Source organism: Canis lupus, chromosome 24, assembly GCF_048164855.1.
Source record: "Canis lupus baileyi chromosome 24, mCanLup2.hap1, whole genome shotgun sequence".
Lineage (NCBI taxonomy): Eukaryota > Metazoa > Chordata > Mammalia > Carnivora > Canidae > Canis > Canis lupus.
Window position 1 is genome coordinate 26,558,681 of NC_132861.1, and position 10,199 is coordinate 26,568,879.

Here is a 10,199-nt window from a genome sequence, read left to right on the forward strand (position 1 = left end):
GAGAGAGGCAGAGATACAGGCAGAGGGAGAAGCAGACTCTATACAGGAAGCCTGATGTAGGACTCGATCCCTAGTCTCCAGGATCACACCCTGGGCCAAAGGCAGCACTAAACCACTGAGCCACCAGGGCTGCTCACAAAATGTAAGTTAATGGAGAGCTTTACCATCTTCTTGCTAGGAATATTCAATAAAGATTGTCCATTCTCACCCAGTTTATATTTTATATTTCATCACAATTAATTCCAACCAAAACTTTCAGTGTTTTCCTCCAGATTTTAAGACCATATAGATTAAGAAAAAGTCCCCAAAGATAACTAAGACAATTGAGGAAAAATGGAGTGTGGATTTGTCCAATAAGATATTTGAAATTTTGGGGATGCCTGGGTGGCTCAGCGGTTGAGTGTCTGCCTCCGGCCCAGGGCCTGATCTCAGGGTCCTGGGATGGAGTCCCACATCGGGCTCCCCGCATGGAGCCTGCTTCTCCCTCTGCCTGTGTGTCTGCCTCTCTCTCTCTCTCTCTGTCTCTCATGAATAAATAAAATCTTTAAAAAAAGAAGATATTTTAAATTTTGTAAAGCTGTAGTAATTATAACAGTTTTAGTAATTATAACAGAATTAAAATTCTTTTTTTTAATATTTTTTTTATTTATGACAGATACAGAGAGAGAGAGAGGCAGAGACACAGGCAGAGGGAGAAGCAGGCTCCATGCACCGGGAGCCCGACGTGGGATTCGATCCCGGGTCTCCAGGATCGCGCCCTGGGCCAAAGGCAGGCGCCAAACTGCTGCGCCACCCAGGGATCCCCAGAATTAAAATTCTTAAGTAACTGTTGTATTTCAAGGCAGCCAGTCTATTAGATCAGAGTAGAGATCCCCTAAACAGACTATATAGAGAGTAAGATATAGGACAAATACTGCTTTATTGATTAGTGGGGAAAGAATGAATTATTTGGTAAATAATTGTAGGAATACATGGCTACCAATATAGGGGAAAATGCAGTTACAGCCTCTTTTTACACTATTCACAATCATTTTCAGGTAGATCAAAGACATAAATACGAAAATAGAAAAGAAAGTAAGATCTGTAAACACCAGTATCAACATCATCTTTGAGCTATATCTGCATTTTTAAAATATGCTTATTAAAGTTGGAGAAGCTGTGATTTAAAAGATTATCTTTATGACATTGGGGTAGGGAAATAGTTCTTGAAATACAAAATACACAAGCCATAAGACAGAAAATAAATCTGACATTACTACTAAGCACTTGAATTACTGTCTGGAATGATGGGGGATTCCTAAAGGATTGGTTGTTCATACAGACAGCAGCCCTGCAAATATGTCAGACTGGAAGCTACTTAACCATATTTTCAACATCCTGCATCTGTTGCAAAAATAGCTGTACTTTATTGGCTTAAGTATAAGGGGGGATTTATTACCTCATTGATTTGATGAATAAAGCAAACCACAGATGCCCAGAATTCTCACCAAGGAGGGGAAAACAGCTGAGTTGTAGCGATGTGGAAATTCCAATCCCGAAGACTGTGAGAATTGGACACTGGAGCTAAGGCCAGTGTGCACACCCATCATGTGCATGAAGATACAGCTCATGACTGCCCCACTTCCATCCCACAAATCCAAAGTCCCTTTGTGTGTACTGAGGGACAATTCTCTGGACCTGTTTGAGAAAAAGTCAACATTAGAAAGGATTAAGAGCTCTAAAACCAACACCATTGTATCCTGCAGATAATTTAGATATTCTTGTGGACAAAACACGCATCAACGAGAGGCATGTGCTAGTGGTTATGGCTTGGCTGTCAAGCCTGACCAACTCCAGAGTTGTTCAGCTGCTGTACCTGAACTAGAGATGGTCTTTTCCACATGCAACCTGGAAAGCCTTTCAGCCTCAACTGGCAAAGAGTTCAAATTGCCAGTCATGGAGAATGGACAGATCATTCCAAACTCTTGTTTTCTACACTGTCCTTATCCATCCTTTCTACTCTGCCAGCCATGGTTTTCCCCAATAGAGTCATTTAGAAAGTGATTCCAGTGCTCAAATTCTTTCTTTGATGTCATTCATATCCACAGGGAAGCCTATGAGATTGAGAAGGGAAGCTGGGGGTCTGGATGCCAAGGGTACAAAGTCAAGATGTGAGGTCACACTGCCTGAAGCTCTCAATTTGCACCCTCTATGGGGGTGAACTATTGCAGTGGGCTTGTTGGAGGTGAACAGAGCCTGAGATCAAGGATGTCATCTGAGCACCCTTCCCACTCTAGCATTATTTCCCCCACCTTTTCCATCCTGATGGCATTGGTTGAGGGCTCCTGGGGCAAGTAGTTCAATCTCTGAGCCTTGGTTTCTTTGCCCAAACAGAGAAGTTAGCCTCAGGCCCTTGTTCTCAAACTGGGCACCATAGAACTTTGGGAGGTTCCAGAAGTTACTGCAGGGATTTGTAGAAAACAAAAAATCTTCAACAGGAACCTTGGGAGTTTCCAGAAGTTACTGCAGGGATTTGTAGAAAACAAAAAATGTTGAACAGGAACCCCAAGGGCTCTGAGCACTTATCCTTCATGACTCTTAGCTGATACTTTATTCTCCACTTGTAAATTTTGTGTGATTTATTTCCATGTGATTTCACTGAAAAATTGGAGAATCCCTTAAAAAATATTAATCCATCAAAGGAAAATATGAGATGATAAAGCAGAGACAAAGTTTCTTTCAATAGAAAAACAAACAGGGGCAGCCCAGGTGGCTCAGCAGTTTAGCGCCACCTTCAGTTCAAGGAGTGGTCCTGGAGACCGGGGATTGAGTCCCACGTAGGGCTCCCTGCATGGAGCCTGCTTCTCTCTCTGCCTGTGTCTCTGCCTCTCCCTCTCTCTCTCTCTCTGTGTGTCCCTATGAATAAATAAATAAAATCCTTAAAAAAATAACAGATTGGTATTCAGAATATACAAATGACACCTATAAGTTAACAATCCAGTAGAAAGAAGACAGTATAAAAAAACAATAGGAATTATTGAGAAAAGAAATCCTGAATGGGCAAATATAAACATGAAAATATACTCTGAGGTTCCCGCTATACTTAATAAAATTTTAAAAGTCAGACAATATTAAGTTTCATTAAGATTGTAGTCAACAGGAGTTCTTAAACACTTCTGGTGGGAATGCAGTCCATATAACTACTTGGCAAATACATTGGCAAAATCTCATAAAGGTAAAGGTGTGCAGATCATGAGAATTAGCAATACCACACTGTGGCATATACCTTAGATAAATTCTGCCACAGGTATTTAGAGACTATGTCAGAATATTCACAGTATTCATAGTATGATGTGCATGAAATTATAAAAAAAAAAAATGGTAGACAAGTGACTGGAGAGGTAGAATTTTGTATATCATCCTAAGGAGCTTTATACCTTGTGAAACAAGGGGAAGCCCTGGGGACTAAAATTTTGTTTTAGAAAGATTCCCCGGGGTTGAGGGTGAGTTTTAGAAGAGGAATTAGGGATCCCTGGGTGGCGCAGCGGTTTGGCGCCTGCCTTTGGCCCAGGGCGCGATCCTGGAGACCCGGGATCGAATCCCACGTCGGGCTCCCTGTGCATGAAGCCTGCTTCTCCCTCTGCCTGTGTCTCTGCCTCTCTCTCTCTCTCTCTCTCTCTCTCTCTGTGACTATCATAAATAAATAAAATAAAAAATAAAAAAAAATAAATAAAAAAGAAGAGGAATTAGAAGATGACAAAGGTAAGGCACAAGGACTGGTTAGGCCTCAACCAATGCCACTGGTTAGGGACAGTGTAACAGTCCAGGAGAGAAACAAGTTTACAGGGAAGAAATAGTGTTGGAGAGAAAGGAGAGACAGAAAAGACAAATACCAAGGAAAAAAAAATCAAAGAATAGTTGATTAGCTGGGATGTGTCTGTCTCGGATGGATGATAGTCATCAAAGAATGTTGATATTAGTCGTGTAGAAAGTCACTTTTGAAGAACCATGTCTTCAAATGGGTCTAATAGGATAAATAATCTCCCATCTGTAATTCCAGATAATTAAATAAATATGTTGATTTGTTAACATTGCTCATTTTTGTCATGGAGTTAAAGACTACAGAATTGGTGTTTTGGTTGTTTTCTCTTAAAAGTGAAGCATACAATTATTAATATGAAATAATCTATATAATTATGATAGATATGTAGAATAGACACTTATTTGCTGTGCAGTCTCATACTTCTCTTCCTTTGGGGACTTCACCCATATTTCCTAATGGACAACAATGCCTTTCCTTTGTGAGTGAGTCACGTTGTTTCAAGTGACATGAATTCAGGTGTGGATCCACTTACCTTATAACTCATTCTCCTTATTCTCAGATACTGATTGACAAGTGAGCAGGTGACCCAACTGTGGACAAGGAGTTGGGTTGTTTTGTTTTGTTCTATTCTGGTTTGTCTTAAGGAGTTTGGTCTTTTTTGAGAAAGAGAAACCTCTTTTCTTTTCCATGGTAGCTACCAAAAGAGATGCTCTTTTACTCTCTACAATGTAAATATGAGGATTCAAGTCTGGAGCTGATAGTTATTTGTGCCTGAGTGAAAAGCTCCCATGTGAACCCAGAGAAAAAGCCAATATCTCAAAGGGCACAATGGTAAAAACAGTATGTGAATTGCTGAAGTAAGCTTTTTCCAAAGCCAGATCTACCTGTGGACTTTTCAAATGTGTGAACCAAAATACTGCCATTATTATCAGAGGCTGTATGGTATCATGATATACTCAGAAAATTGTGTGTAACTTTTTTAGGAAAAATTACCTTATTTCTTTAATCTCTTCTTATGGCAAAGAAGAACTATTCAATAACTATGATTTTTAACCATAACACTTTGAAACATTCAAAAAGCTATTAGTACTGTGTTATTATTATACAATTCAAACCAACTGAATTCTACATAGAGGGTATCGATAGCTTTTGACTTTCCTGGACCAAAATATCATTTAATATAAATGAAAGTGGCTTTTTAAATCTGAAGTCACGTAGAAAAATTTATGACAAAGCATTAGCATTTAAGACTGGATTGTGAAGAGTAATGGCAATTATACGCTTTCCTGTTTCATTAGGAAGGTGAATCAAGATGAACAGGAAAATAGCTCAGGAAAGCACTTCCCTCAAACACACAAAACTTACACATTTTAACAAAGGTAAATCATAAGACTTTTCAGAAAAATTGTTAGCCTTTCCCCTAATAGTACAGTTTTAGTTGATTAAATTGTAAAAGCTAAAGTCGAAGGAGACCTGTTTTTTCTTTTTTTTTTTTTTTTAATTGTTTTGGTATATCTTTGAAGTTACGAGATGGTCAGTGTTTTTTTTTTTTTTTTTTAAAGATTTTATTTATTCATGAGAGACACAGAGAATGAAGCAGAAACATAGACAGAGGGAGAAGCGGGCTCCATGCAGAAACCGGATATGGGACTCGATCCAGGGACTCCAGGATCACACCCTGAGCCAAAGGCAGACACTCAACTGCTGAGCCACCCAGGCATCCCAATGGTCAATGTTAAAATATATTTGGTGGTTTAACAATAACATTTTACTTCCAGGATAATGTTCTCACACTTTATAGCTCTGAGAATGTACTTTACGCATGGGAACTAAAAATATTATGCTATGAGAGAGAAACTGAAGCGAAAAAGTTCAAAAGGTATTTCATGAGGGATTTTCTTTTTGTTGGTTTTTGTTTTGTTTTTAGGTTTTAAAAAAGGATAAGACTGTTTGGATTATTTGTTCTGATTTTGTAAAACAAAATACTAATGAATACATGTTAACCTTCAGGTTATCAACATTCTTGCTTAAGATAGATTTATGGTAAAAATAGACTACTGAACTGTCCTGTTAAATTTTTAAAGATGAGTTTGGAGGAGTTACAAATAACTTCCTCTACCCTTAGGTCAAAAAGAGTATGTAAACTTGAATATTTTAGATAAGGGTGCTTATTATAGCTTCAACTTTCATACTTCCTATAAAATGACTATAAGAATATATAATCTCTTTTCTGTTTTTATTATGAATATATACCACATGTTCATCTTTCAACATGTTAGAACATTTTCATTCTGACAATTTGAAAAGTACAAAGAGCAAATTTGTACTAAATTCATAACAAAGAAATAACCTTTAATGTTGTGTGTTATGTATCTAACTTTTGTCTTGTGTTTTTATGTGATTGTGTGGGTTGTTAAAAATAAATGTTATTTTTTAGTTGTAATTTTTATTTTTCATTAAACTCATGTGCTTTTCCCAGTTCATTAAATATTTTTTACAATGCACAATTTGGATTTTAATAGCTACAAAATATTTCCTTTTATTTTTTTAATTTTTATTTTTGTAAAGATTTTACTTATTTAAGAGGGAGTTAGAGCCTGTGCATAAGAGCAGGGGGAGGGAGAAGCAGACTCCTCACTGAGCAGAGAGTGCAATGTGGGACTCCATTCCAGGACACCAGGATCATGACCTGAGCTGAAGGCAGACATTTAACTAACTGAGCCACCCAAGTGCCCCCAAAATATTTCCTTTTAAAAATTTAAGTATTTGAACTTCAACATGCCAGGCACAACACCATAATCTTTTAAATAATTTTCTCTCTGAGTTTATTTTGCTGATTTATAAAGTTCCTAAAAACAGTAAGTGCCATGATAAACACTTCTACACAGAAATCTTTGATGATATGTACTATTATTTCCTTAGGAAGTATTTTCAGGGTGACAGTGATTAAGGTAATTGGTATCTATTCCTGTCTTTATGTCTGTAAAAGTTACATTCATCTGTAGGAGTTTCTGTTTAAGTGTAAACTCATCATTATGGAACTTTCCTTGGCCTTCCTCCTGTGTTTAGTCTTTATTTCTTGGGTCCCATGTTTTTCTTTCCTTGCCATGCTCTGATGTTTTCATGGAGCTCATTTGCTCAGTCTAGAGGCTCTCCAGAATTTTGCCTGAAAAGCTTGGCCCCCTTCATAGCTCCAGCTCTCCCAGTGGGTACATGCCAACCTATGGCTTTTTCCTTCCTTTTGCACAGGTAACCCTGTTTATCTGATTTCCATTTGCCAGATATTTGTTAAAACCTCTGCTGGTAACCCTTCACCCCATTCTCTTCATGGTTTAAAGTTTTAATATTTCTTTGTTGTCATTGTAAGTGGGAGCTATGGAGAGTAGAAAAATGTATTTCTTAACAACGGAAGATCTGGAGGGCGCCTGGGTGGCTCAGTGGTTGAATACGCCTTTGGCTCAGAGCATGATCCCAGAGTTCAGGGATTGAGTCCCACATTGGGCTCCCTGCATGGAGCCTGCTTCTCCCTCTGCCTATGTCTCTGCCTCTCTCTCTGTATCCCTCATGAATAAATAAATTAAAATCTTAAAAAAAGAGATCTGCTTCATTAACTTAAATATTTGTATCAACTTCAGGAAAAAAAAATACAAAGTCGGTACAAGGTAACTAGAGAAAAATTCAAACATTGCAGAGGTTCACCCTTACTTTCCTCTCACTGCTTATTAGGTCTACACATAAGTATTATACATATATCCAGAAAAGCAAAAACATTGACTAAGCGGGGTGGGAATTAAGACATAGCATAACAATGAAAGCAGCAGAAAAAGAGCTGGATAGGGAAAATCCATTTGTTGTAGAATTGATTGTCACACTAAGGTCAGAGTATGCCACATAAGCTGGGGTGATGGCAAAATAAATTAAGTCCTTTGGATCTAAGATCGCTGCTCCTGTGTTGATTATACATTCTAAACTGAACCATGCCATTCATTTCAGCAGTGCCACCATATGTGGCAATCGAAAGGACTATTAATGGAGACAGCATTTGCTTTTTCTTTGAACACACAACATCAGCAATACTTTATACACATCTTATAAACACAATTCCATGGACCAGACATATCTTACAGGCCTTGGCTCATTCATTGCAATTTGTTGAATCCTCAAATTGCTAGCACATACTTTAAAAAAAAAAAAAAATCCTTTCAATAAAATAAAATCCACTTTTATTTTTATGATCATATTTAAGAAAGTATCTCCCCAAATGGTATGGGTCTCAAAGTGGCAGAGATGTTACGTGCTTCCCATTTGAATGACCAAAGATCTCAGGCAATGTATGCATTAATCACAACTACTGGGACACCTGGGTGGCTCAGTGGTTGAGTGTCTGCCTTTGGCGCAGGGTGTGATCCTGGAGTCCCAGGATCGAGCCCCACGTCAGGGTCCCCACAGGGAGTCTGCTTCTCCCTCTGCCTGTGTCTCTGCCTCTCTGTGTGTCTCTCTTGAATAAATAAATAGAAGCTTAAAAAAACAAAACTTTAAAAAAATCACAACTATTTACTGTTCAGGTTCAGATGTTTGTTCAATACATAGAGCTAGAATCAGACTGTGCCTTAGTTTAAAGAGAAAATAATTCAGGATGAACATATCCATAAGTTCTGGCTCAAGCAATCTATTTTTGAAGGAATAAATGCCATTTTGTTTCTAATTGGAGGAAATAATGCTTAGGATCGAACCTATTGACTTCTTGGAATTGAAGTCTAGAACACGTGACATTCCTCTCTAAATAATGCATTTGCTAATAGAAACAATCCACCAAGATGTTGAGCCAACACTTCTTTTGGAAGGTAGAGTTCTTTGGAATTTACTGAAAGTGGAAAATTGATTACATTGGGCACAGAGGACATTTATAGTAAGAGAAACACTTTAGATAAGACAAGACTTTTATAAACCAGAAAAGACCTAACATTTAAGAGTGTTTCAGAAAAACACTGTAATGTATTTTCTTATTTTTAATAGGCATTAAAAAGATTGCTGTATCGATACTAACAGAAATTAGGTGGTTAATTGAAGATTTAACTTAAAAGACAAACTGCTCTAACGTTGGTTTTAGAATTTTTCTTTGCGATGTACAGTTTAACTTTGTGGTCTGGCAAGTGCCCAATAGCCATTTATCTAGTATGCATACCTTTCCACAGCTGGATTTTCAAATATGCTTATAAAGTTCATATGACAGAACTATCCTAAAAATAAATATGTCAGCAGGCTTTGCTTTATTGTATGCATTTCTTCTGGATGTAACATAACGAGATACAAACAGAAGACACTCTAAGACATCCTGCCAAAGCTATTCAAGTATAGCATCGTTTGAGACTGTGGAAGGTGATTTAGAAACACCTGGGTTGAATATTTATATCTCTGCCTTAGGTCCTAAAAGCCTTGCAGTTTTATAGTCCTTTCGGGAAAAGACAGGAACTACATTAACACTTGTTAGTGTAACAGTTAATGCACTTACTGCTGAGAAAGACTTTGTAAAAATTTGAAAATTATGCAAAAAAAAAAATAAGAGAAGACTAAAAAGGATTAATGTTTGATCAGCGTTTACACTTTTAAGGATATATTTGAGAAATATCTTTTGAACTTGGGGGCATGAAAAAAGATGCATTGGAATAAAATTCTAATTATAATCTGATGAGCATCATTATTTGCAGTAATATTTAATGGAATGCAGCTATGAGTCCCAGCTAACATTGAAACAACAATTAAGATACTCTGCTCAAGCTTGCTTCATGTAGTCCTCTTGGAAACTGTCTCTTTAACCATATTAATTTTACATTCTCTTTCCCCCGCTCCCTCCGTACATCTGTTTGATTTAACTTGCAGCTACACAAGACAAAAAGCTTAATTAGATAGAAGAATATGAGCTGATAGATCAATAGGGAGAAGAACCATAGTTTCTTTCTCTCTGCACCAATCATGTATTTACATTTAACAGCCATCATCTAGAAGAAAAGTGTCTTTACCTTTCTTGTCAGGAAGAATAATTTTCAGCCAGTTAGCTCATAACCTTTCTTTTCTTTCTTTCTTTCTTTCTTTCTTTCTTTCTTTCTTTCTTTCTTTCTTTCTTTCTTTCTTTCTTTCTTTCTTTCTTTCTTCTTTCTTTCTTTCTTTCTTCTTTCTTTCTTTCTTTTCTTTCTTTCTTTCTTTCTTTCTTTCTTTCTTTCTTTCTTTCTTTCTTTTTTTCTTTCTTTCTTTCTTCTTTCTTTTTTTTTTAGATTGTATTTATTTGTTTGAGAGAGAGCACAAGTGAAGTAAGGGGCAGAGGGAGAAGCAGACACTCCGCAGAGCAGGGAGCAGGGGCTTGATGAGATCAAGCCCATGAGATCATGATCTGAGCCAA

General features: G+C 37.3%; 1 protein-coding gene across 8 annotated transcripts in view; it reads left to right on the forward strand.

Moving 5' to 3' along the window:
- CEP44 (centrosomal protein 44) overlaps nt 1–6,277 on the forward strand; it is a 38,307-nt gene extending 32,030 nt beyond the window's left edge. For 3 of the 8 annotated variants that reach the window (XM_072796014.1, XM_072796012.1, XM_072796013.1), the window contains one exon: nt 656–3,526. In XM_072796014.1, the coding sequence (XP_072652115.1) occupies nt 656–826 (171 nt within the window). In that variant the 3' untranslated portion in view covers nt 827–3,526. Of the gene's footprint in view, nt 1–655; nt 4,045–5,364 lie in introns of those variants that run through there. The other 5 variants (XM_072796025.1, XM_072796024.1, XM_072796016.1 and 2 more) reach the window with 4 other exon arrangements.
- Nucleotides 6,278–10,199: the final 3,922 nt, after the last annotated feature.